The sequence below is a fragment of the Poromitra crassiceps genome (assembly GCF_964638095.1).
Source record: "Poromitra crassiceps genome assembly, chromosome: 7".
NCBI lineage: Eukaryota > Metazoa > Chordata > Actinopteri > Beryciformes > Melamphaidae > Poromitra > Poromitra crassiceps.
The window spans coordinates 24,675,579-24,703,086 of NC_139628.1; the positions used below are offsets into that span (position 1 = coordinate 24,675,579).

At 44.9% G+C, this 27,508-nt stretch overlaps 1 protein-coding gene across 1 annotated transcript; it reads left to right on the forward strand.

Annotated features, from left to right (window-relative positions):
• Positions 1 to 27,248, forward strand: LOC310779480 (uncharacterized protein; the record flags this gene model as incomplete). The annotated part of the gene is made up of 8 exons (XM_083640012.1): positions 1 to 241; positions 12,464 to 12,539; positions 17,836 to 17,954; positions 18,074 to 18,315; positions 25,691 to 25,743; positions 26,252 to 26,370; positions 26,485 to 26,726; positions 27,195 to 27,248. The coding sequence occupies 8 exons, from the start codon at positions 1 to 3 to the stop codon at positions 27,246 to 27,248; spliced, it is 1,146 nt and encodes a 381-aa protein (XP_083496138.1).
• Positions 27,249 to 27,508: the final 260 nt, after the last annotated feature.

Consider the following 27,508-nt stretch of genomic DNA (forward strand, 5'->3'; position numbering starts at 1 on the left):
ATGCATGAGAACAGTGTGGACTGTGGGACACGTGAGAGTTTCAGTAACATGTCTAAAGCTGAGATACTGAGAGGAATCGTCACCGAGAGACTGGCAGCAGTCGCCCAGGAAATCTTAGCGGTTGTAGAAAGAACAGTAGCCGGTTACGAGGAGGAGGCTTCGGGCTTGAAGCAGGAGATCGAGCGGCAGAGGAGACAGCTGGAGGTCCTCCTGCAGCCTCGAGTCAAACTAGAGAGAGCAGGTTTGGTGACAGACATAATAACCTACTCTGTATTCTCCCAGTAATAACCCAGATAGCAATGATACGTTGGCACAACGTTGGCAATGGTTGGCATTGGTCGGCAGCTGAAAACGTAGTTGGGCCAGAGTTGAGCCAACGTTGGCACGAGGTTGGCAAAAGTTGGCTCGATGAGCTATATAAATGGATGGCAAAGGTTGGCTCTGATGTTGTATAATGGATGGCAAAGGTTGGCTCTGATGTTGCATAAATGGATGGCAAAGGTTGGCTCTGATGTTTAAAGGGTTGGGCATACATATGTACCATGTATGCCATACATGGTCGGGCCAACGGTGGCACTATGTCGGACACATAAATCCAATAAATTATTAATTATTATACAGTATCACATTACAATAGAGATGTAAAATAATGTATTTTCTAGATTACGGGACAATTTGCTTTGTAAAAGGACAACAAAAGAGGATGTGTGTGTCTGTGTGTGTGTGTGTGTGCGTGTGTGTGTCCCTCTATTATGCCATAAAGCATTCAACAAAGTTGTTGCAAAGCCAATGTCCATGCTAATGCTTATTCTAAATCACTTGCATAGTGTGTGTAATGCTTATTCTAAATGACTTGCATAGTGTGTGTGTGTGTGTGTGTGTATACTAGGGGTGTCACAATATATCGTCCCACGAAATTTCGCGATAGTAAAACGTCACGATATGTATCGTTGAGATGAAATCTCATATCGTGAAAAAAAAAAAAAAAAAAAAAAATTTTTTTTTTTTTTTTCAAAAATAGACAAAGAAACGTCTTTGTTTGTTGAAGTTCAATGTGTGGAAAGTAGATCAGTTGAACAAGTCTCTGAAGAGACACATGAGAAGTTATACAGGAGAGAAACCATTCAATTGAGTTTCTGGCAAAACTGTTTACTTGACAGGAAAAACTGAAGATGCATAAAAAATAGACTAAGAAAAGTCTTGTTGTTTGAGTTTGAAGAAAAACTGAAGATGCATAATGAGAATTTATACTGCTGAGAAACCTTTTAGTTCAAAGTAAATCTAAGTGACGGTGTAACTCATTCTATTTCAAGATAAGCCTTATCTCCAATCTCATGTTTTTTCTAGTTGTTATTGTAATAACAATTTCCCACAACAGCATATTTTGTATTTGTGCATTTCAAATAAAATACTACTTTTCCAGTCATATATTGTCATTATTCAAGTTTAAAAAAATATTGTTAAAATCGTATCGTATCGTATCGTTATCGTGAACCCAGTATCGTGATACGTATCGTATCGTGAACTGAGTGTATCGTGACACCCCTAGTGTATACCCATAAAATATTGTAACGTTCCTGGTAACTCATGAGGCAGAGGCTTCTTGTTGGTACAAGGTTCTTTATTCTCAGTTAGTTATATTACAACTCTCAGCGGTTGTCACGCCCATAGCTAGCAGCCTTCCCTTCTAGCAGTGTGTGGAGACTGGCTCGCATGCTCAGTCCTCCCCGGAAGTATCCCCACAGCATAGTGTTCCCCAATACAACACTCCCACACATCAGTTCCTATCTGTAGTTGAGACACTACCAATGCTCACCCCTGTATGTGTACTACTGATTCGCTACATACTCCCCGCCCAACAATAAGTCAACGCCCACGTTGACACCACACCCACACATCCCCCTGTACCAAAACACACCCAAACATCTTTCTTTCCTTATTAACAGCTTCTTTGTTTTTTAACCACCTTTTATGTCACCACATTTTATGTTTCACTCTCATACTTCTCCCACATCTCCTCCCCCACAATATCTCATGCCATGCACATCATTTACTTTCGGTTACAACATTTCCAACCACCATCTCCTCTTTTTTTTTTTTTTTTTTTTACTCAAAGTCCCCCAAGTGTCCCATTAAACACAGTCCTCACACTCCCTGTGGTATCTCCACACATCCTCCTCGTGTCCGGCCCAGTAGAAAAGTGCACTAACATTGCGGAGCATCTTCTCAGGCTCGTCATGTCCCGTACGGCCCCTGTGCGCCCACCGCACAACCAACCCCTGCAAGTATCTGGGCACAATCGTCTGCCTCCCCTCAAACCCGTGCCCTGTTCTCGCCAACAGCCCATCTTCATCCAGCCGCAGGTCGGAAAACATGCTCCACAGTTCTTTCTTGGCACCGGAAAACATGTGAGTTTCCCCCACGGGGGGCCGACGTCCGGCCGCCACCCACGCAAGCACCGGACCGATCTCCGCGTCCTCCGCCTGCCTGCGTTTAAACTCCCCCGCGTCGACATCCATGATGGTCATGTCGTCGTCCTCCAGGTCCACATCTGCACAGCCCCCCTCGTCTTGCCCTCGCTCGTCCTCCCGTCCCCCTCCCCCAGGGGGCGGCGTGTTCGGGACAGCAGGGGGAACACAACCGGCCTCGATCTCCACCTCGGCTTTCCGCACAGCAACCGTGGGGGGCGCAGTGCAGTTTCTGGCTAAGTGCTCAGGCGAACGGCAAGTCCAGCAGAGTCTCACCTGCCCGCCGCCTGCACGTCTCTCCTCTCCCGCTGTCCTCCGGTCCCCGACAGCCCCTCGACACTCTCTGGCCAGGTGTCCACTCGCGCCGCATGCCCAGCAGGCTCCCTGCTGTCCATGTCGTTGTCCCGCCCACCTGGTCTGTTCCCCAGGACCGCTGCGACACCCTCTCGCTAAGTGCCCCGGTTTCCCACATGTCCAACACAGTCTCTTTTTCGGTTCCGCGTGGGACCCGTGCTCCACTGTGACGCGGTATACAGTGATGTTATTTACATTTGGTTGCTCCCCTGGAGCGGTGGGAGGGTGACCCATCTGGACTACTGGCCCCCCTGCGAACGTCAGTGTGCTCTTCCCTAGGTCTACTGTGCATTGGTTTAGCGTCAAGTAGTCCTCCCCCAGGATGCAGGGCCCCGCCATTTCTACCACCCACACGGGAAAGTTCACTGTCTGTCCCCCCACTGTTATCATTACGTGCCCCCTCCCCTTCATTGGCATCAACTCACCGGATACTGTCCTCAGCAGCTGTGTTGCTGGCTGCTCCAGACGCGTCCCCTCGGGCATCATGTTGACGTTCACCAGCGTTGCCGTACACAGGGCTTCCCTTGCAGGCGGACCAGAACATGGCAGCCGTTCATCGTGTGCGGCCCGTTCTGCATGTTGACAGCGCCGGCGATGTCGTCTGCTTCGGGGGAAGGCGACGCCCCACCTCCCCGTCTGTACCGCTGGGCCCCCTCCAACGGTGACGTGGCCATAGGGAATATGACGTAGGGGGCCCGTCTCGTCCCTCTTAGACGGGCCCCTCGCCGTTTCCCTGGTTCCACGCTCCTCCGCGGCACTCTCTGGCCCGATGCCCGGGGCGTCCACAGGTCCAGCAGCGCATGGCCCCGGGCCCCCTGGCCCCGGTATTGTCTCGTGGGGTGGGCTGCAGGGTCGCGCTTCGGAGCAGTTGTTCTTTTAACTGGCGCACCGACTCAGATAGCTCTTTTCACCATGTTGCCTTGCTCTTTCACCATGTTGCTTTGCTCTGCCAAGGCCGTCTTCCACGCTGGCTCTTCTTGTAGCTGGCTCTCCGCTGCCATTCTCACCACTGGGGCGGCCTCCATTATGCCGCTGCTCTTGTCCCAGCCTTCTACTGTCTCTATCTTCAGCGCCAACCCCAGCGCTGCTCCCAGTGTTTTCGGGTGTCCCAGCGTTACCTTCTGGCTTAGACTCCGTGGCTCGATGGCCTGGACAAAGTAGCTTAGGGCTAACCCATCCAGCGCCTCCGTCGGTAGCTGGCTGTATGCGCGCCGGCTGAGAGTCTCAATGTCCGATGCCAGTGCACGCAGCGACTCACCCTGCCGTCTGCGTCTGTTACACAGTTCCGCGGCTACGATGGCCTGCTCTTCACATCGGCCGAAGCGTCTCCGCAGGGCCCCCATCACCACATCCAAGTCCTTTGTATCAGCTATTGCCGACACGCACGCCGTAGCCTCGCCCTCGAGGGCCATCACGAGATGGCTGGCTCTCTCCCTTCTCGTCCAGCCATTCCATTCTGCAGCCTCCTCAAACTGCTTGCAGTATGCCTCCCACTCGCCTTTACCGTTGAATTTTGGCGGGGTGATTTCCTTTCTTCCTCGCCGCCCGCTGTCCTTTGTCGCCTCGACCCGTGTCCCGTCTTTGTCCTCGGCCCGCAGGCTAGCTCCGCTGGGCTGTGGCACAGCCTCCATAGCTACAGCGGCAATGTCAACCCGCTCGATCTTCACCCTCACCGGCCCCGGTTCCTCCGCTCCTTCTCCCGCCTCGCTAGCTTGCCTGCTAGCTCCCTTGAGCCGCGGGATAGCTTCCGTGGCTACGGTGATAGCGCTGTCTAGTCCGGATTTTATCTTCACCAACCCCAGGCTTTCTGCTGTTTTTCCCGCTTGGCTCTCTGTGGTAGCGGCTGCGTCTACCCAGACATCTTCCTCCTCGGACGCCTGGTAGTCTGCCCCGGCTCTTGCCTTTCCCGCCTCTCGATTGAGTCGTTTGCGCTCTTTCTTCAGGAACTTGTTAACCATTTCGCCGAATCTGGAGGCAATATTCACCGTTTAAACTTCTGACGCCAGTGTAACGTTCCTGGTAACTCATGAGGCAGAGGCTTCTTGTTGGTACAAGATTCTTTATTCTCAGTTAGTTATATTACAACTCTCAGCGGTTGTCATGCCCATAGCTAGCAGCCTTCCCTTCTAGCAGTGTGTGGAGACTGGCTCGCATGCTCAGTCCTCCCCGGAAGTATCCCCACAGCATAGTGTTCCCCAATACAACACTCCCACACATCAGTTCCTATCTGTAGTTGAGACACTACCAATGCTCACCCCTGTATGTGTACTACTGATTCGCTACAATATATATTAGCTTGACTTGCAAATATTTATTAGCTTGCCTTAAGGCATTAAGAAACAATGCTATGGATTTTTTCTTTGTTCATAAATTCAGGAATTCGGACCAAATTTAGCTACAACATGCCAATTGGTTATGAGCAGTTGTGTCAATTGTGCAAAAACCTTGATAAAACGAATATTTACAATTACCTACGTGAAAAAAAGAAAACCTAGCATTTCATTATTACCTTATCATATCATTGACGTTCCCCACCAAACATCGTCACACCGACTTATTACTTGATGCCCATTTTTAAATATAAAAACATGTTTGTGCCATAAATGTTAACATACATTCTGTAAAATATATTTCTGTATCATCGTATAAGTACCTGTTGCATTACAGAGGTGGTGGTTAAATCATATAATCATAGCCATTGAAGTCAGCAATGTAGCTATATACAGTATATTCACCATGCCAACTGAATTGCAATGAACAAATAGCTCAGTGGGTAAGGCGCCTGGACTTCCACATCGGAGGTACCCGGCTTGTGGATTAGTGCTGCGATGTCAGCACGTGCGATTACATAGCCGCAAAAGTGTGCGATTATTTTATTTTTTTCACGTCTTTTTGAGTGTGTGTGTGTGTGAGCCTCCTCTAAACTAACGTTAGACGCGACGCAGCAAACACACGTTTCTCTGCCATCACACTGGGCATCACCACTAGCGGGAGGCTTCTCCCATGCACTCCCGCAAATAAGTAATGTTATGTGCAGCAAGGTTACATCTTACCGAGAGGGCGAGAGAGAACATCCATGATTGCTAACAGCAAGCTATGCTAATAACTAGCTAGCCGTTCAGAAACGCATGTAAACAGCCGTGCGATTAGTGAGAACGTCAGTAAAATAAGGAGAGAGCTGCAGGTGCTTATGCAGAACTAGTGCACGATTAAGTGCACAGTGGGGATGACCCGCTGTGATGAAGAATATAACGAGATTAACAAGGTCGATAGCAGCAAAACACTGGCAGCATCACCTCCAGGCTAACTAGCCTGTCACATGATGCCTTCATGGTCCCTCGTTAAAGTCTGCAGATGCACGTTACCTCACCTCTCTCTCACGAAGCGTCACATGAATGTGGCGTTTAAGGCCATCATCTGTTGCTACAAAAGAAATAAACAGGGTGTATCATTGTTATTACTGGACAGTAACTAACTTTGCAACTTTGCTGAGCCATCTTCCATGTGTTGTAGCACAGTGCAGTTTCTATTTGTCTGGTTTCTTTTTTACATGTTTGGGACAGGCAAATGTCTCTAAATGTTTTATTTTTTTGTAAAGATAATTTTTATTTCAATTTGTTTTATTTTTTTAGTTTTAATATATTTTAAATTGTAACATATTTCATGTATTTGTGATATGTGAAACCGTGGTATTTTTGTCCAAGGTTATCATACTGTCAAAAACTCATGCCCGCACTGCCCTAGATAGATACCATTTGTTTATTATTTCGCAATCGCAAATCGCAATATTGTCCACCATAATCGCTAATCGCACCTTTCCCCCAAATCGTGCAGCACTATTGTGGATGATAATTTATTTCTTTTTATCTTGCATAAATAGTTAAATTTGGACACAACACTGCCATATACGGTTTAAGGAAGTTTCAGAAAGTAATATTAACATAGAAATAATGAAATTGCGTGCAGAGGACTATACAGTACATTGTAAGCCAACCTGTTTCCAAAGTTGGGGGAACGTGATGCCACCGGCCATAAAGACGTGCACCCGAGGTCGGCCCCCAATGTTAGGCCCCCCGTTGCCGCCGTTAAAAGCCACCGCTGTGCCAACGTGTCATTGCTATCTGGGAATTACCCTCTAACCTCTTCAAACCAGTGATCCCCTAAAATACCTGACATTTCAAATGCACCCCCTCTTCATTCATCCAGCCCTCTTAATGGAGGAGACCACATCAAAACCTACTTAAACACCCCTTAAGAGTAAATGAACTCTAAAGTCACTTCTTCACCTGAAAACTCCTGTATATGGGAATTATGTTGTTGATGCATTCAGGGTAACATTTTAGTGCAAATATTTTAATTCTACATATTTTATTACTTTTATGCAGACTGCCCTCTACTTGAAACCCGCTGTTTAAATTGAGTTTCTTTGAATTTCTCCTGGTAATGTTGACATCAACAAGTCAAGTTGACTTCACCAACCAATCAACCGGATTTTCTCAAATTTTCTCAACTGTAATAACTAATAACCTGTACACCTGCACAAAAAACATACAAAATCCCTGGATTGCCACAGTCTCTGTGAGCTAATCCATGATTCAATTAAATTCTCTGTGGCTTTCAAGGACTGTTGTCCCTCCCGTGAAGCGGGTTGGAGCCTCGACCTTCCTCTTCAATGCCATCAGACTGGAATGCTCTCCCAGAGAATCTCAAAAGTTAAAGAGACCTAAAGCCTCGACCTCCCAGAGAATCTCAAAAGTTAAAGAGACCTAAATCATTTCAAACCCGATCTTAAATGTTTTCATTCTAGTCATGGTCTCAAAAGAGAAAATACATGTATAATTTAAGCTATTAATTTGTATGCCTTTAGATTCGGGTTGTCCGTACGTCTGTCCAATGTTCTTTAACGTGATATCTGAGGAACGCCTTGACGCAATTTCATAAAATTTACCTCAAACGTCGACTTGGGACTCGAGGATGAACTGATTCGATTTTGGTGGTCATAGGTCAAAGTTCAAGGTCGCATGAACGCCATTTCCAAGTTCATTAACGCGATATCTCAGGAACGGCTTCACGGAATTTCTTCCAATTTGGCTCAAACGTCGACTTGGACTCAAGGATGAACTGATTAGATGTTGGTGGTTAAAGGTCAAAGTTCAAGGTCACATGACCTCACAAACCCCATTTCCAAGGTCTTTAACGTGATATCTCAGGAACGCCTTGACGGAATTTCTTCCAATTTGGCTCAAATGTCGACTTAGACTCAAGGATGGCGTAATTCGATTTTGGTGGTGAAAGGACGAAGGTTAAAGTCACTGCAACCTCACAAATGCCATTTCCAAGCTCAAGCAACTTTACTTTTTGCAACAGTTTCCCTTACTGTACCAAAAATGAATCGATGTTGTTTTTGAAAGCAGTAGTTTTTCAGCATAAAAAAAATAAAACCTACCGCATTTAACACAACTTGAAGTTGTCTAAAATGATTGCCGCTCCTACAAAAAATATTGGAGTACAAACGAAAGAAATGTAAAATCACTCAGTCAATCAGTGCAAATAGTTTTCAGTGCAAAACGGAGAGTTGCAAATTGGTGTTTAATGTTCACTGCTGCAACTGATGATGCATGATGTTGAAGGTGTGAACCCTGCCAACAGAACTGTTGCAACACGATGTTGAAGGTGGGAACCCTGCCAACAGAACTGTTGCAACACGATGTTGAAGGTGGGGGAACCCTGCCAACAGAACTGTTGCAGCATGATATTGAAGGTGGGGGAACCCTGCCAACAGAACTGTTGCAACACGATGTTGAAGGTGGGAACCCTGCCAACAGAACTGTTGCAACACGATGTTGAAGGTGGGGGAACCCTGCCAACAGAACTGTTGCAGCATGATATTGAAGGTGGGTGAACCCTGCCAACAGAACTGTTGCAGCACGATGTTGAAGGTGGGAACCCTGCCAACAGAACTGTTGCAGCATGATATTGAAGGTGGGGGAACCCTGCCAACAGAACTGTTGCAACACGATGTCGAAGGTGGGAACCCTGCCAACAGAACTGTTGCAGCACGATGTTGAAGGTGGGGGAACCCTGCCAACAGAACTGTTGCAGCACGATGTTGAAGGTGGGGGAACCCTGCCAACAGAACTGTTGCAGCACGATGTCGAAGGTGGGAACCCTGCCAACAGAACTGTTGCAACACGATGTTGAAGGTGGGAACCCTGCCAACAGAACTGTTGCAACACGATGTCGAAGGTGGGAACCCTGCCAACAGAACTGTTGCAACACGATGTTGAAGGTGGGAACCCTGCCAACAGAACTGTTGCAACACGATGTCGAAGGTGGGAACCCTGCCAACAGAACTGTTGCAACACGATGTTGAAGGTGGGAACCCTGCCAACAGAACTGTTGCAACACGATGTTGAAGGTGGGAACCCTGCCAACAGAACTGTTGTAACACGATGTTGAAGGTGGGAACCCTGCCAACAGAACTGTTGCAGCATGATATTGAAGGTGGGGGAACCCTGCCAACAGAACTGTTGCAACACGATGTCGAAGGTGGGAACCCTGCCAACAGAACTGTTGCAGCACGATGTTGAAGGTGGGGGAACCCTGCCAACAGAACTGTTGCAGCACGATGTTGAAGGTGGGGGAACCCTGCTAACAGAACTGTTGCAGCATGATGTTGAAGTTGGGGGAACCCTGCCAACAGAACTGTTGCAACATGATGTTGAAGGTGGGAACCCTGCCAACAGAACTGTTGCAGCACGATGTTGAAGGTGGGGGAACCCTGCCAACAGAACTGTTGCAACACGATGTTGAAGGTGGGAGAACCCTGCCAACAGAACTGTTGCAGCACAATGTTGAAGGTTGGGGAACCCTGCCAACAGAACTGTTGCAGCATGATATTGAAGTTGGGGGAACCCTGCCAACAGAACTGTTGCAGCACGATGTTGAAGTTGGGGGAACCCTGCCAACAGAACTGTTGCAACATGATGTCGAAGGTGGGAACCCTGCCAACAGAACTGTTGCAGCATGATATTGAAGGTGGGGGAACCCTGCCAACAGAACTGTTGCAACACGATGTCGAAGGTGGGAACCCTGCCAACAGAACTGTTGCAGCACGATGTTGAAGTTGGGGGAACCCTGCCAACAGAGCTGTTGCAGCACGATGTGGAAGGTGGGGGAACCCTGCCAACAGAACTGTTGCAACACGATGTTGAAGGTGGGAACCCTGCCAACAGAACTGTTGCAACACGATGTTGAAGGTGGGAACCCTGCCAACAGAACTGTTGCAGCACGATGTTGAAGGTGGGGGAACCCTGCCAACAGAACTGTTGCAACACGATGTGGAAGGTGGGGGAACCCTGCCAACAGAACTGTTGCAACACGATGTTGAAGGTGGGAACCCTGCCAACAGAGCTGTTGCAACACGATGTCGAAGGTGGGAACCCTGCCAACAGAGCTGTTGCAGCACGATGTGGAAGGTGGGGGAACCCTGCCAACAGAACTGTTGCAACACGATGTTGAAGGTGGGGGAACCCTGCCAACAGAACTGTTGCAGCACGATGTGAAAGGTGGGGGAACCCTGCCAACAGAACTGTTGCAACACGATGTCGAAGGTGGGAACCCTGCCAACAGAGCTGTTGCAGCACGATGTGGAAGGTGGGGGAACCCTGCCAACAGAACTGTTGCAACACGATGTTGAAGGTGGGAACCCTGCCAACAGAGCTGTTGCAACACGATGTTGAAGGTGGGAACCCTGCCAACAGAACTGTTGCAACACGATGTTGAAGGTGGGAACCCTGCCAACAGAACTGTTGCAGAATGATATTGAAGGTGGGGGAACCCTGCCAACAGAACTGTTGCAACACGATGTTGAAGGTGGGAACCCTGCCAACAGAACTGTTGCAGCATGATATTGAAGGTGGGGGAACCCTGCCAACAGAACTGTTGCAGCATGATATTGAAGGTGGGGGAACCCTGCCAACAGAACTGTTGCAACACGATGTCAAAGGTGGGAACCCTGCCAACAGAACTGTTGCAGCACAATGTTGAAGGTGGGGGAACCCTGCCAACAGAACTGTTGCAGCACGATGTTGAAGGTGGGGGAACCCTGCCAACAGAACTGTTGCAGCATGATATTGAAGTTGGGGGAACCCTGCCAACAGAACTGTTGCAGCATGATATTGAAGGTGGGGGAACCCTGCCAACAGAACTGTTGCAGCACGATGTTGAAGTTGGGGGAACCCTGCCAACAGAACTGTTGCAGCATGATGTTGAAGGTGGGGGAACCCTGCCAACAGAACTGTTGCAGCATGATATTGAAGTTGGGGGAACCCTGCCAACAGAACTGTTGCAGCACGATGTTGAAGTTGGGGGAACCCTGCCAACAGAACTGTTGCAGCATGATATTGAAGGTGGGGGAACCCTGCCAACAGAACTGTTGCAACACGATGTCGAAGGTGGGAACCCTGCCAACAGAACTGTTGCAACACGATGTTGAAGGTGGGAACCCTGCCAACAGAACTGTTGCAGCACGATGTTGAAGGTGGGGGAACCCTGCCAACAGAACTGTTGCAGCATGATGTTGATGGTGGGGGAACCCTGCCAACAGAACTGTTGCAACACGATGTTGAAGGTGGGGGAACCCTGCCAACAGAACTGTTGCAACACGATGTTGAAGGTGGGAACCCTGCCAACAGAACTGTTGCAGCACGATATTGAAGTTGGGGGAACCCTGCCAACAGAACTGTTGCAGCATGATATTGAAGGTGGGGGAACCCTGCCAACAGAACTGTTGCAACACGATGTCGAAGGTGGGAACCCTGCCAACAGAACTGTTGCAACACGATGTCGAAGGGGGGAACCCTGCCAACAGAACTGTTGCAACACGATGTTGAAGTTGGGGGAACCCTGCCAACAGAGCTGTTGCAGCACGATGTTGAAGGTGGGGGAACCCTGCCAACAGAACGTTTTTCTTGACAAAACTGACGAGACAGAGACACCTCCACTTCATGCATGGAAGACAATAATTGAGCATTCACTGACTACTACCCTATCAACATAGCCTTAATGGCACAATGTAAATCACATTGACATTCAGCAAACTATCATGACATCAGCATTTGTTAACGAGTTGCTAAAAATACATAATGGGTGATAACTGCCTGCTGTTCACGTATATTAATTAATTGCTTGCGCATAACGTTAATTAAACGATCCACAACTCACAGCCAGATGCATCTATTTCCTCCATTCCCAATGCTGCAAAGAAAACTGTTTTTTTTAATAGGGCTTTACTTGGTTATTGCATCACGCGTTATTGGCATCGAGCTTTAAATAGAGACACACTTTAGATTGTTTCCACATTGTTTCCACACGCTGCCTGCCTCTCTCAAATACAACAACACAAACTTCTGCATGCCTCTACATGGCAGCCAATCACCAGGCTTATTAGAGCCTGGTGCAAGCATGGTGCATGTTTATAGGCTCAATGAAGCTTTTCTTTTTTGGTATTGAAGATTGGTATCGAATGACAAGGCATGTTTCAATACTCAATAGTATCGAAGCAATTGATTCGGTGCCAGAAAAGTATCGAAGTCCGATACCCAGCCTTAGTGTTGACACACAACTACATTTTTGCCCAGGTGTGGAGGACAGCCAGAGTCTGGACGAGGTTGAAGATGAGGAGGATGAAGCCCTTGACCCGGATAATCAAATCAGGTACCTGCTCAATGAGGGACCTGTCTATCACCTAGCTACCTAAGTAGGTACCTGCTCAATGAGGGACCTGTCTGTCACCTAGCTACCTACGTAGGTACCTGCTCAATGAGCGACCTGTCTATCACCTAGCTACCTAAGTAGGTACCTGCACAATGAGGGACCTGTCTATCACCTAGCTATCTAAGTAGGTACCTGCACAGTGCTCAATGAGGAACCTGTCTATCACCTAGCTACCAAAGTAGGTACCTGCTCAATGAGGGACCTGTCTATCACCTAGCTACCTAACTTGCCTAGCTAATAGCCTGACAATGGTGAAGGCTATTTGGTTGCCGTTTGTGAGAGTTTTTGTTTTCGATGGTAATTCTTGCAATATTCCATCAATCACTGGGCATATTAGTTGGGATATGAAAATGCACCTGCTGGTATAATTATTAATTTTCCTCTAGGTTTTTTGTGAACCCCCAACCTTTAAGTTCAAACTTGGCCTAGATGCTTCCTACCTAGAAATGCTACCTACTGTATATATAGTTAGATTCCTGCTGTTTCATACACAGCCACTGTGTTGGGCAGTCACACTAATATACAAGCCTATAACAAAAGCATTGTTCGATTTTTGGCTTGAATTTTAATTTGTTCAGATCTTTGTTGTTGTAGTTGTTTCTAAAGGAGGTCCTTTCAGTCAATGTGTGATTTCGTGAAAATGTCATTTATATTTAAACGTGTGTTTTGTCCAGTATTCTGTCGATATCATGTTTGCATACCGTAAAACTTCCAATAAGGGCCTGGGCCCAGTTGCACAAAGCACCTTAGGTTAAGATTTCCCCTTAGAGTCAGAGTTAAGGTGTCCATAAAATAGAATCGGCTGCACAAAACACCCTTAAATCTTGTGCTTATGTTTTCCTTCAAATGTTGAACCTTATGGAGAAGATTTAAGGGTGTTTTGTGCAGCCGATTCTATTTTATGGACACCATTAACTCTGACTCTAATGGAAACCTTAACCTAAGGTGCTTTGTGCAACTGGGCCCTGGTCCTCCAATAAACGCCTGGGGTCAAACTCAATTTTGCACATAAGCGCCGGTCTTCCAATAACAGCCGGGGGCGGTTATTAGAATTTTTTTTTCAGTGATCCCAATAGACCAAATCACCGTGACGTCACCATGTAAACAAATTTACTTCCGGGTACCACTTGGGGAAGGCGGCAGGTTTAAATGTGCGTGTTGTCAAATAAATGCTGTCAAACCCTCTCGTTGTTTTCGGCCGACTACTTTCAATTTAAATGGTTCAACGGTTGGTAAACATGCTTGTCCGACGTATCTAGCCTTTCTTCTGTGTTTGTTTTATGTAGTGTTAGCTAGCTAATAACGTTTGTTTGTCTTTCAAACTCGCTGTTTTTTTACGTTACAGACAGAGTAACCTCGCGTCACCAGGCTCTTCTCGGCGAGAAAGAGCCTGGTACAGACAGAGCTACTGACGCCACGTCAATTTAATTTAGCTTCAAGTCTACTCTAGTCTGGTCCAACAGGTAAATTAGCTAGTCTGGTCTCCACTAACGTTAGTGAAAGTGTTGTTATGAATGATATTAAACAACAACACAACACGGACGAACCATTTTTGTCTTCTTTGTCTGTTTTTGTCTTCAACACGTCAGTTTGTGCCGTCCACCGCCATTATAATGTGTGGACCTCAGGGGTACCCGGAAGTAAATGTAAACATCCCGCTGATTTGGTCTATAGACTACTTGCACAACTCCACTACTTCCTGAAATGAGTAGGGCATCTTGATTTCCTGTCCTACACTATTGGATGAACTGATTAATATCAGGTGTGCCTTACTGCTGCAGTCACAACAACAGTGATCAGGCACACCTGACATTAATCAGTTCATACAATAGTGTAGGACAGGAAACCAAGATGCCCTACTCATTTCAGGAAGTAGTGGAGTTGTGCAAGTAGGGGTATATTTACCATATTATGAGCATTTTGATACTGCTGACCAGGAAATCTGTACAAAAAATAATAATCGCCTGGGTCAATTTTGTACAATAAAGAAATAACCGCCTGACTCCAATTGCCGCCTGGTCTCCTTTACACGCCTGGGGTCAAACTCGATTTAGCATAATAAACGCCCGGGCCCTTATTGGAAGTTTTACGGTATTTCATAAATATGCTACAGAAGCGATGCACAATTAATGCGTTCAGTGTCAGTTGATCCACATCCACATGTCTCTGTGCGCCTCACGCTGTTGTCCTAATGCTATTATGCTATGTCAGCAATGAGCATGTAAAATAACTTTACACGTTTTGACGGCGTTGATTTGTTGATGCCCGTACGCTGCGTCCCTGCTCTGGGAAAGATGACGTGCACATTAAGTGTGATTTTCACATATCTTGGCAATCGATGATCACCAATCTAATAACAGCTCCCAATTATTATTCTTTTTTTTTGCGCTTAAAGGAGCTAAATGCAATATTCAGCCCTACTAGATACCCGCAAACCACTATTATATATCTAGTGAGACAGAGGAGTTATATTGTTGTGAGCAGTGAATCAAGCCACGCCCCCTCTCTGTGCTGTGAAAACAGGCAGTGTTGTTTTCGGGCCGTTTTGTGTGTGATGTTGCCCTATCCCAAGTTTATAAATAGACAAGAGAGCTTCTCAGCGAGGCTTAGGAGCAGATGAGCTCAACCTGTGGCTGTGATTGGAACACGGGCAATTTTGGCCCAGGACCACGTACGTCATGTTAGGGCTACTCGATAAATAGATTTTGAATCGTAATCGAATTAATTAGTTAGGACGATGTTAAAAAAATGAAAATCATAAAATCGTTTTTTTTTTACTAGGGTAATTACGTTACGGTGGGGCGGCTCTCTGTCATGTATGCGTGCTGTAGCAGCACGCGTACATGACACTACTCGTCTTTTCTCCCCGCTGTAAAGTCTCTCTGGGAGGCTGTGACTACTGCTGGCTACTAAAGACGGCAGCAATGAACTTATTTCAACCCCTCCAAAAAGCAGTGTGTGAGCACTGAGCAGCGTGTTGCACTGCGGGCTGTGCAAGATAACGATTACCACAACACACACGCGCGCGCGCACTAGGGTTGTCACGATACCAAAATTATGACTTCGATACCGATACCTGCCTAAATATCTCGATACTCGATACTTAAACGATACCACGGCAAAAAGTTAAAACAACAGGAAAAGTCGTGTAATAATGGATGACAGAAGAACATGGAAGTTAAAATTCATGTTTTGAGTCTTCATCATACTTTATGTGGTGTTCAAAGATAGCTGGGGAAGGCTGCCTCAACTGATTCTGCTGGCATCTCATTTGACTAAATAGAAAACGAGGAAATGTGTTCAGTAGAGCGCAGAATAGAATAATGTCTGTTCAGTCTACTTTAGTGTAATCCTGAGTTTGAGCTTCATCATTAAGTGCCAGATTTACAGTTAATCTCATGTATCTATATTTATTTCCACAATAAAATGTATGTGGTAGCCTATGTGGTGTCAAGTGTTTTCTTGTTTGTTCATACATGTAGGTGAGTTTTTGACAATTAGTATAACATTAATCATGGATTATTCTAAATAAATAAATAATTCTCAGTGTTATTAAAGCTTTTACATGGTAATGTGCAGTAATCTGATGTTCCTTATACTTAGTGTATGTGATTTCTTTGACAGTTAACGTTATACAGTTTGCAACCTCATATCACTCTTAAACACCGTCATGACTCTCTAGCCTACCTCCTTGGCAGAGGTTAGGCGCTCATGAGCGCATTGCCTTTAATTGCCTCGTCAAACGAGCTGAAAAAAGTTTGCTTGTCACAAAATAAATCACACTCACTTGACTTGACGTTATCACATTCGCTAAACTGTCACATTTTGTACTAGTCGGATTGTCTGTTGGATAAATGCTTTGGCAAGTCAAGTGGACGTGTTGTCTTTTGCCTGTGTAAACATCGTTTTACAGACGGACAGCTTTGATGTGTCCGTGCATGCTTCGGCATAGCCGTTGTAATCTGACTGTATGGTTGTAATATTAAGTGCTGACTCCGCCCGTGTGGGCCAGATTCGACATACGCTGTTAGAAATGACAAGCAAACCCTATCCTGCTGCTCTCAGGTAGGATAGAGGCTGCAGTGAAGGCGAAGCGCTGTGTGTGTCAGACAGACAGAGAGAACGAGAGAGAGAGAGAGGGAGAAAAGCCAGCAGCACCCGCACCAATTTACAGGCAAAATCCGTAGAGATTCAACACATTAACGTTGCTTCCCATGGTCAGAAAAAGTCGCCAGATTTGTCGCTAGTTGCCTTTGAGAAATGAAGTCGCCACGTGGGTCTGAAAAGTAGCTAAATATATCGACAAAGTCGCCAAGTTGGCAACACTGCATGTCGGCTGAACAGAGGACTGGAGAGTGGAGTGTCAGTGAGACAGGGGAGGGTGGACTTGGCACACCCACAGGGAGTTGAAACAGACAGAGACAAAGTTGCAGCACACAGACTCCGGTGGAGAAACAGACGGTGGCACATGGATGCAACGCAACTCATGTCATTTTTAAAAGTACCGGTACTAAATTAACGTGGTATAGTATCCTTTTTAACGTCAGGGTACCGCGGTACTGTTGTAGTACCGGTATACCGTGCAACCCTAGCGCGCACAAACAAAGACTTTATCACTGGACGCTGAAATGTTGCCTTTAGTTCACATAACAACACGTGAGGCCACCGAGTAACGTTAGGACTCACCTCAAAAAGCGCAAATCCACCAGTGTCAAGTGACTGCAGGTTAGCAAGCAACAGCCAGGAAGTTAGGCATAGGAAGTTAGGCATAAACTGGAAGTTGGGTTGTTCTGCCTTCAGAGTAAAAGCGTAATTTGTCACTTATGAAAAAAAGAGCTCTGCAAGGCAACAAATGTTTAGAGAAGTATAATAGTATCAAAAAAAATCGAAATCGAGTTTTGAGAGAAAAAATCGTCAATTTAATTTTTAGGCAAAATCGAACACCCCTACGTTGTTTGGAACCATGTATTTCATGGCACAAGCTGGCCAGGCTGCCTAATGTAGACAGCAGACCGCTATAGGAGAGCGATGCGAGTGCTTTATGGTAGCATGAAACCGTGCCTGTGTTTTATAGACTGTGTTCTGTGTTTACAGCTCCAGCGTGACATCTAGTGGGCAAATAAAAGCATAGCTCCTTTAACTGCCAAACCGCGGGTTGGCCCTGCTTTTTCACCGCGGTAAGAAAACTTCAATACCGTCACAGTCCTGCTTTAATCTTTAAAAACATTTCTCCCAGCAATCAATCTGAGACGAGGAAACGAGGGAGACCTCGGCTCAGTGACGCACCACCAACGCACCTAGTTCTCAAGGTCTGCATGCTGGAGGACCCCCAGATCTGTGTACTCTCAAACAATGGTAAATTCAAAGAGTTTAATTAAAAAATTGAGATGTCCACTAACTTGCTTGATTTGAAAAACAATAAAACTGAATTGATCTGAATTATATATCTCCTTATACATTTGTTTCTGTGCCAGTGTTTAAGAAATACCCGGTGCAGGAGGTGAAGTTTCCTCGAGGCCTGCAGGAGGAAGACTTTCTGGACCTGCTGAGGTCCAGGTTCCCTCAACTGGCTGGAGAAAACAAACCTTTTGACCTCTTCAGAGCTGAGAAAAGGAAACTACATCCACTGAAACTAAAGACTGTGACACCAGAGGAATTCCACAGGTTCATCAGGTCCTCTGAAGCAGGGAAGTCAGCCCTCTACATCAGAATGAAGGTAGATGTTGTAGTAGCTTGTACAACCCCGATTCCCAAAAAGTTGGGACGCTGTGTAAAATAGAATGTTATCATTTGCAAATCCTTTTCAACCTATATTCAATTGAATACAGTATAAAGACAATATATTTAATGTTTTACCTTATCAACTGTATTGCTGCTTATTCTGAATTTGATGCCAGCGACACCTTTCAAAAAACTTGGGACAGAGGCAACAAAAGACTGGGAAAGTCGAGGAATGCAAAAAAAAAACCCACCTGTTTGGAACATTCCACAGGTAAACAGGTTAATTGGAAACAGGGTGAGTGTCATGATTGGGTATAAAAGGAGCATCCCTGAAAGGCTCAGTCATTCACAAGCCAGGATGGGGCGAGGTTCACCACTTTGTGAACAACTGCCTGGGCAAATAACAGTCCAACAGTTTGAGAACATTTCTCAACGTACAATTGCAAGGAATTTAGGGATTTCACCGTCTACAGTCCATAATATCATCAAAAGATTCAGAGAATCCAGAGAAATTTCTGCACATAAGGGGGGAGGCCGAAAACTAACATTAAATGCCCGTGACCTTCGATCCCTCAGGCGACACTGCATTAAAAACCGACATCATTCTGGAATGGATATTACCACATGGGCTCGGGAACACTTGGGAAAAGCAGTCGGTTAACACAGTTCATCGCTGCATCTACAAATGCAAGTTAAGACTCGACCATGCAAAGTGAAAGCCATATATCAACAACACCCAGAAACGCTGCAGGCTTCTCTTGGCCCGAGCTCATCTGAGATGGACTGACGCAAAGTGGAAAAGTGTGCTGTGGTCTGACCAGTCCACATTTCAAATTGTTTTTGGAAATCATGGACGTCGTGTCCTCCGGGCTAAAGAGGAAAAGGACCATCCAGATTGTTATCAGCACAAAGTTCAAAAGGCAGAATCTGTGATGGTATGGGGGTGTGTTAGTGCCCATGGCATGGCTAAATTGCACATCTGAAGGCACCATTAATGCTGAACGCTACATTAGGGTTGCCACCCGTCCCTTAAAATACGGAATTGTCCCGTATCTGACAGTGAAATCATGCGTCCCGTTTTGAACCGATACGGGACAGGGTTCCGTATTTTCATCCCACCCGCATTGTGTGATGAAAACCCACCCTACTCTGCATCTGGTTGGCTAATACTGCTGACTTTGTTGGTAGATTGGTTAGTTTTAGGCATCAGTCACGGTCAGGCTGAGCCTCTGCTCGCTGATTGGCTTTGATCGGGTCTGAGCCGATCAGAGAACAGGGATGGGGCGGGTCTTCGCACAATGCTGGTGGGAAATGGCTGCCCCAACTCCACCACTTCCAGTGAAAACTCATCCAAGTTTCTGAAATACAGATGGATGAATGGGAAGAAACACTTGGTTTGACAGGATTAGCGAAGATGAAAGAGTGCGTTCGTAAATACGGTAGTCAGTACGTAGTAATGCTTCCAGATCGCAAAACGGCACAAACCCGAACCGAGTCAGGAGTGACAGGAGGCTGGTGAACAGAGGTGAGTTTAATACGTTGTTGAGCGCGGTTTAGAGCGTCAGATTTGACTTAGCCAACTGCAAAGCATGTGTTTTCTGTGGTGGTGCAGCATGGTGGCCTGGCAGACGTCACGTTAGACAGCAGCATGTCTCAGTCAGGAGAGCAACATTCACGTCATGTCAGGAGGACACAATGCAGTGTCCCACAAGCAACTCCCGAGGCTGATACAGTAATGACAGCTTTTTAATCCCTTCTGGACATCATGTGCTGATTGATCAGAATCTGATCAATTAGATTTCCTATCCAGTTGTATTTAGGCTACTAGGAAATAAATAGATGTACTGTCTGCTATCAATCTTGGCTGCTGAGGTGCTTCTCTAGGCTACATTATTATGATGTGATTTGGGAGTTTTACAGTCAAATACATAAACATTAATCTACATTAATCAATATGCACATGAGAGGAAAGTAAACAACTCTCATAGTATGCTCAACCAATCTGGAAAAATGCATTCTTCAATAGGCTACTAATGCATTAACAGACAAAAAGTAAAAAAAAGTGTTTGCCGAGAAAGTAAATATTTTTAACCAAATATATTTTTCTCAAATATAGGCTACCCATTTAGTTAGGAGTTTATAGCTGAAAAGCTATCTATTAGTTCATTGTTGATTAAGCACTACAAGCTTCAAGTATCAATCTAAATGCTTTCTTGAAACAATCGAAGTTATGATTTACTACCACTGGCGCCCCACCCCGCCCTCGGCCCTGGTGGTCGTGGCCCCGAGGAGCGGCGGGGCCCCTGCTGCGGGGGGTGTCCCTTATTTTTCTACATGAAAGGTGGCAACTAGGGATGTTCATCAATTATCTAAAATCGATAATTGATCGTTAAGGATTGGAATCGATCCTGTGGCATTTGGATCGATTTTTTAATTATTTAAATTTTTTTTTTTTTTTTTTTTTTTTTTTTTTTTTGGACTAGGTTTGGGTGGAATTCGTTCCTCCTCGCCCCACTCCATTGCACAGCCGACTAACGTGAGGTGGAGCTTCATATAGTCTCTAGTTTTCTGGCTGGGCACGGGCCTTTGTGCCAACAAAACTGTTTTAAACATGGGAAATTCACACCGGCATGCGCCGGGGACAGCAGTGTTGGAGAGGAGACACATTGAAATAAAGAGTTCATTGAGGAGAACACGTTGTCTTTCGTATTTTCTGCCATAGGCATTCATTTTGTAAAAAAAAAAAAAAAAAAATTCTAAGTATTAATATGATCGATAATCGATAATTGATCGTTAATTTTCACCGATTATCGATTTTGGAAAATTTTCAAAATGAACATCCCTAGTGGCAACCCTACGCTACATACAGGTTTTGGAGCAACATTATGCTGCCATCCATCGAGGTGACGTCTTTTTCAGGGACGTCCCTGCTTAGTTCAGCAAGACAATGCCAAGCCACATTCTGCACGTGTGACAACAGTGTGGCTTGGTAGTAAAAGATTGCGGGTACTAGACTGGCCTGGCTGCAGTCCAGACCTGTCTCCCATTGAAAATGTGTGGCGCATTATGAAGCGCAAAATACGACAATGGAGAGCCCGAACTGTTGAGCAACTGAAGTCGTACATCATGCAAGAACGGGAAAGAATTCTGCTTTTACTGGGGCGGCATACCTAACATATCGTTCATTTTGTGATAAAAGCACAACATTTTGCAGATAGTCCATAGATATATTCTGAACAAAACTGGATAATGGGGCATTGCAAATTTGCCCCCTGGTGGCCGTGGTAGACATTTTTCAAAATGGCCACCATCAATTTGTCTACATTTCCCTATCCCATTGGACCCACATGCAATACCAGACATAATATAGATCCTAGTAAGCCTGAGAACCAAATAAAAATAGTAATTCAAAATTATATGGACTTTTACAAAGTAATATTTCCAAACTTCAACAATTGGTGTCCTCAGTTCCCACACACTTAGTGAGTGTTGTTAAAAGGAAAGTTGATGTAACACAGTGGTAAACATGTCCCTGTCCCACCTCTTTTGGAACATGTTGCAGGCATCACATTCAGAATTAGTGTATATTTACAGAAAAACAATAAAGTTAATCGATTTGAACATTAAATATCTTGTCTTTGTACTGTATTCAATTGAATATAGGTTGAAAAGTATTTGCAAATGATCACATTCTGTTTTATTTAAGTTTTTCACAGCGCCCCAACTTTTTTGGAATCGGGGTTGTAAGATTAGACGTTGTTTACCCAATTTTGCATGACTAGCGATGCCTGTACAAGTCTTTATCCACTACCAGTTCACATCCTGGACTCATTTTCAGGACTCGTCGTGACTCGACTTGGACTCAAACATTCATGCATTCACACTCGGAAGATGGAGACAAGGACTCGGACTTGTTCATTGATAAAGACAGTTTTTTGTTTTTGTTATTTTTTGGGGTAATATGCCCCTAATACTTTGACATAACATATTAATACCCTCACATTATTTTGTGCAAAGTCAGGCACGGGTTCGACCTACATGCAGATTCACACTCATGTTCAGTAAATTGGACTCGATCACTGGGGACTAGACTCTACTCGGACTCGAGATATAGTGACTTGAGTACAACTCTGTCCGTTACACTACTACTACTAGGAGCATTTGGCCAAGTTCATGAAGCAATATCTGTAATCAGAGGCAAATCACGTTGGCTCGGCGCTGGCTTGTTAAAGTCGAGCTGAACCCGTTCGTCATGTGCATCTGAGTCCGTTTCAGACTGAAAACATAGTTTGTCTGAGATGACAGGTTGAGAGGCGGGTCATAGTATCATGATGATGATTTTATTTGACAATTCTGGGGACTGGATTGGGCTTTGGCCAATCCTGGCGTGTTCCGCCTCCAAATCGAGTCGGATTCAGCGTGTTGTGGCGTTCCCCTTGGGAAGTGCCTGCTGACGGGAGGTTAGTGGCTGAGTGGAGCTCAGCGAGGCAGCGAGGCAACACGAAGGCCAGCTGCCTTCGTGTTGCCCAGTGGAGAGTGCAACCCATCGGCCTGGAATTTCCGAGGGGTGACCCCTGACGACCAAGCTCTCGGATGCGCGAGCCATTATCGCTGTAAATGTAAATAATATTCCTGGAATGCGCGTTTTAACGAGCCAGTTACATTTCTTTGCATTCTTAGACATTACCGTTTTAGTTTTTTGTTCATGTTTCATACAATTGGCCAAGTTAGTAGTTAGTTTATGGGATAGGAATTCTGCCAGATGACAGGGACTAGGCGCCATTTTCACTTTCTTTTGGAAGAGAAAATTATCCTGAAATGAAGATTTGATCATGTCGTGATATGATTGGTTGAAATGGGGTAGAAATTTGATAGTACTAGGTGACGTCATCAAACTGTAGATTACTGTTATCAATGACATCTTGAAAAATGAACGATTTTTTTTTTTGACGGTGGGATGTGCATCTAACCCTTTTACATCTCTTATATAAGTATTGGACGTGTACAACGTGTACAACCCATTCCACCGACCCACTAAGTGGCGACAAGGAAGGAGGAAGGCAAGCAAAAAGCAGTGTGACGAAGCCATTCTCATGAAAATGGATTGGCGAAAACGCTTTCGTTTTCGCGCTGATTGCTGGCAGTGCGGGATTGCAAATTTGCATAATAGATCACGGATGGAACACACTTTGAAACACGCAGCATAAATATGACCAGAATCGCAAAAGCTTGATCAAAGCTCTCAACCAAAACTCCAAGAAGCGAGCGAGTCCAACCAGACTTCCTCAAAGAGCGGCCGCTCAGACAGGCACAGCCGCACAGCAGCTGCAAAGCAGTGAGACTGGTGACAAGCTTGTGACACGACCGCTGGCTGCAGCCAAGAGGAACGCCCACGGAGGGAGGAGTTGGAAGCAGAGGGGAGTTTCCTGCTGTTATGGAGGAAATTACTGTTCAAAACTATTGTTTAGGTCTTACTGATGCCAAAAATGAATGGTTAAAGTGACTGTTCTATCGAATTTCACAAAAAGCCGTTTATCTCTGAATAATTTTTCTCACGCTGAAACCATGCTGTATTCAACTGCTAATGCTTACATAACTACTAACTCTACAAACTAACTCTTTTAGACAGAGAAAGCACACATTCTATTAGTTGTTTTGAGATATTGTGTGTTCACAAAATCTTAGCAGAAAAGAATCCTCGGCTCTTGTAAAATGAGCCAGAATCCTCAAAAAAAAACCTGGCAGAACCTACCTACAGCATTGAAAAAAGGGCTGGCAGTCAATGTGTTAAATAGGTGCACTGCATACCCAGGTATTTGAACGAAAATAAAATGAAAGTCATCTTTGGGTTCAGCTCGACTTTAAGTGTGAACTGTCCACAGACATGAGCGGGGAGCTTCCCGAGTGCTCACCAATGAGTCTCAGAGGTCTGACAGATATCTAGCCTGCATAATATCTAGTCGTGTCGGGAGAGTCACCAACGTGTTACAGCCAATGAGAGGGCAGTGATCAACGTGCTACAGCCAATGAGAGGGCAGTGATCAACGTGCTACAGCCAATGAGAGGGCAGTGATCAACGTGCTACAGCCAATGAGAGGGCAGTGATCAACGTGCTACAGCCAATGAGAGGGCAGTGAGGCCGACATGGCTGGGGCGATGTCTGCAGGCAGGCAAGTGGTCTGACTGACAAAGACATTCTACGGCATTGGCACAAACAGCTGCCCCACAAAAATAAATACATTTAAAAAAGCATGAAAGTACCTATGCAATTCTTAGACGCTCACTAAGATCATTCTATTATCTATTGAAACCCCAAATAATATCTGAGATAGCAGTAAACTTCATAACTGAGTTTGAACCAGTTTTGTAGAATGACCCATATATGTTGTGTAGGGCTGGGTATCAGTTCAAATTTCAAGAATCGATTCGATTCCGATTCACAAGGTTCTGAATCGATTAATTTCGATTCGATTCGATTCCGATTTGATTCATTTCAATATCGATTTGGTTAGTGATACCATAGACATGTTTTTTTTTAGCTGTAACCTGAATTACATGACTGTCCAGTTATGTAACACAGGGGTTCCCAACCTTTTTTGCGCCAAGGACCGTTAGATACATGGGAAAAAAAGTTGCGGACCGGTTGTCAATTTGAATGGTTTTAGTTACACATATATTTACCCACCAGGTGGTGAAAAAGGGTAAATAACAGCCTTTTCATCTGTCAATAAAGACACTTTCACAATTATGCACAGTGATTTGATTTCAGCCTATATAATTTCTAAAAGTAATAATGATCAAACATTTCCATTTATGTAGCCTACAGTATTTATGTTTTTGTTTTAACTACAAACATAAATAAACGTCAACTTGAAACTATGTTTCAACTACCACACACAGCGTATAATATTATAGCCTATGTTTATTTAAAAAATAAAAATACAAAATAAAATAAAATACAAAAAAATCGATCTTTGGACATATGAATCGATATCAAAGGATTAAAATAGAAATCGATTAAAAATCGGAGAATCAATTTTTTTAAACCCAGCCATAATGTTGTGCAAGTGTGTGTGCGTTTAGAAATGAAGCAATGAGCAGACCTGTGATTCACCTGGTGAAATATCTTCAAATCTGTGATCCCCTGTGACAGCTCAGTCATCTAGTGTGAAAACCACAACGACACAAAGACTCCTGATTACAAGACAGCAAGTTGTGTCGTGTGAAAAGAACAGTGACTAACGACTGACTTCTGTCGGGTAGTCTGTCCCTGCCATTAGTTTCATTTTTGCTGTCAGTCATTTTGTAAAAGTCACTTTCTTTAAATGGTGGAGACGCCGTTTATGATCAAAACTCTTCTTGTCTTCTAGACAGGACAGGAATCCCAGGTCAACCAAGAAGAGCTTCATCCTCTACACACACGGTAAGTGAGAGAGATTGGGAATGTGAATGGTTCCTGTAAGGGCTTGGTGTTGGTCACATAACACTACTTGTCTTTGGGTAGAAGCTTTTATTCAAAGTGTAAATCTATAGATCGCCAAATCACTGTCTGTCTATGTGTATATATATATATATATATATATATATATATATATATATATATATATATATATATATATATATATATATACGTATACATAGAGAGAGAGAGATATTTGATCCTTTGCAGGAAATTTAGTTTTTGTCACATGATGCAGCTACATTCAACAGTCAAGACAACGAACAGGAGACAAAAGCTGTGTTTTGTAGACAGTAGGTAGTTTGTGTTTACGTCTGACGTTACTGCTCCAGCACGACATCTAGAGGTAAAAGAAAATTGCATATAGCTCCTTTAACCGCCAAACCGCGGGGTGGCACTGCTTTCTCACCACAGTAAGAACACTTCAATGCCATCACAGCCCTGCTTTAATCTTTCAAATCATTTCTCACAGCAATAAATCTGAGACGAGGAAACGAGAGAGACCTCGGCTCAGTGACGCACCACCAAAGCACCTAGTTCTCAAGGTCTGCATGCTGGAGGACCCCCAGATCTGTGTACTCTCAAGGGAAGGTAAATTTAAAGAGTTAAATTCAAAATTGAAATGTCCAATGACAATGATTTGAATGACAATACAACTGAATTGATCTGAATTAGTCTCCTTATGTAATTGTGTTTCTGTGCCAGTGTTTAAGAAATACCCGGTGCAGAAGGTGAAGTTTCCTCAGGGCCTACAGGAGGAAGACTTCCTGAACCTGCTGAGGTCCAGGTTCCCTCAACTGGCTGGAGGAAACAAACCTTTTGACCTCTTCAGAGCTGAGAGAAGGAAACTACATCCACTGAAACTAAAGACTGTGACACCAGAGGCGGTCCGCAGGTCCATCAGGTCCTCTGAAGCAGGGCATTCAGCCCTCTACATCAGAATGAAGGTAGTTTGTTAGATTTTGTATTAGCTTGTAAGATTATACTTTGTTTACCCAATTTTGCATGACTAGCAATGCCTGTATAAGTCTTTATCCACCACCAGTTCATATCCTGGACTCATTTTCAGGACTCGTCGTGACTCGACTTAGGACTCGAACATTCATGCTTTCACACTCGGAAGTTGGAGACAAGGACTTGGATTTTTTAATTGATAAAGATTTTATTTATTTATTTTTTGTATATACCCCAAATATTTTGGCATAAGATAACTATATTAATACAGTCACATTATTTTGTGCAAGGCAGGCACATGTGTTTCACCTACAGTACATACGGATTCAGGAACACCGGGGACTAAAGACTCTACTCGAGATATAGTGACTTGGTTACAACTCTGTCCATTACACTACTACTAGGAGCATTTGGCCAAGTTCATCAAGCAATATGTGTAAAATGCCCCTCCCCCTTCCCAGTTTAGAGGCAAATCACGTTGGTTCAGCAGTCGCAAATCGGTGCTCGCTTGTTAAGTGTGAACTGTCCACAGACATGAGCTGACAGATATCTAGCCTGCATAATATCTGGTCATGTTGGGAGAGCCATCAACGTGCTACAGCCAATGAGAGGGCAGTGATCAACGTGCTACAGCCAATGAGAGGGCAGTGATCAACGTGCTACAGCCAATGAGAGGGCAGTGAGGCAGGCATGGCTGCAGCGATGTCTGCAGGCAGGCAAGTGGTCTGACGGACAAAGCCATTCTACGCGATTGGTACAAAAGACTGCCCCCCAT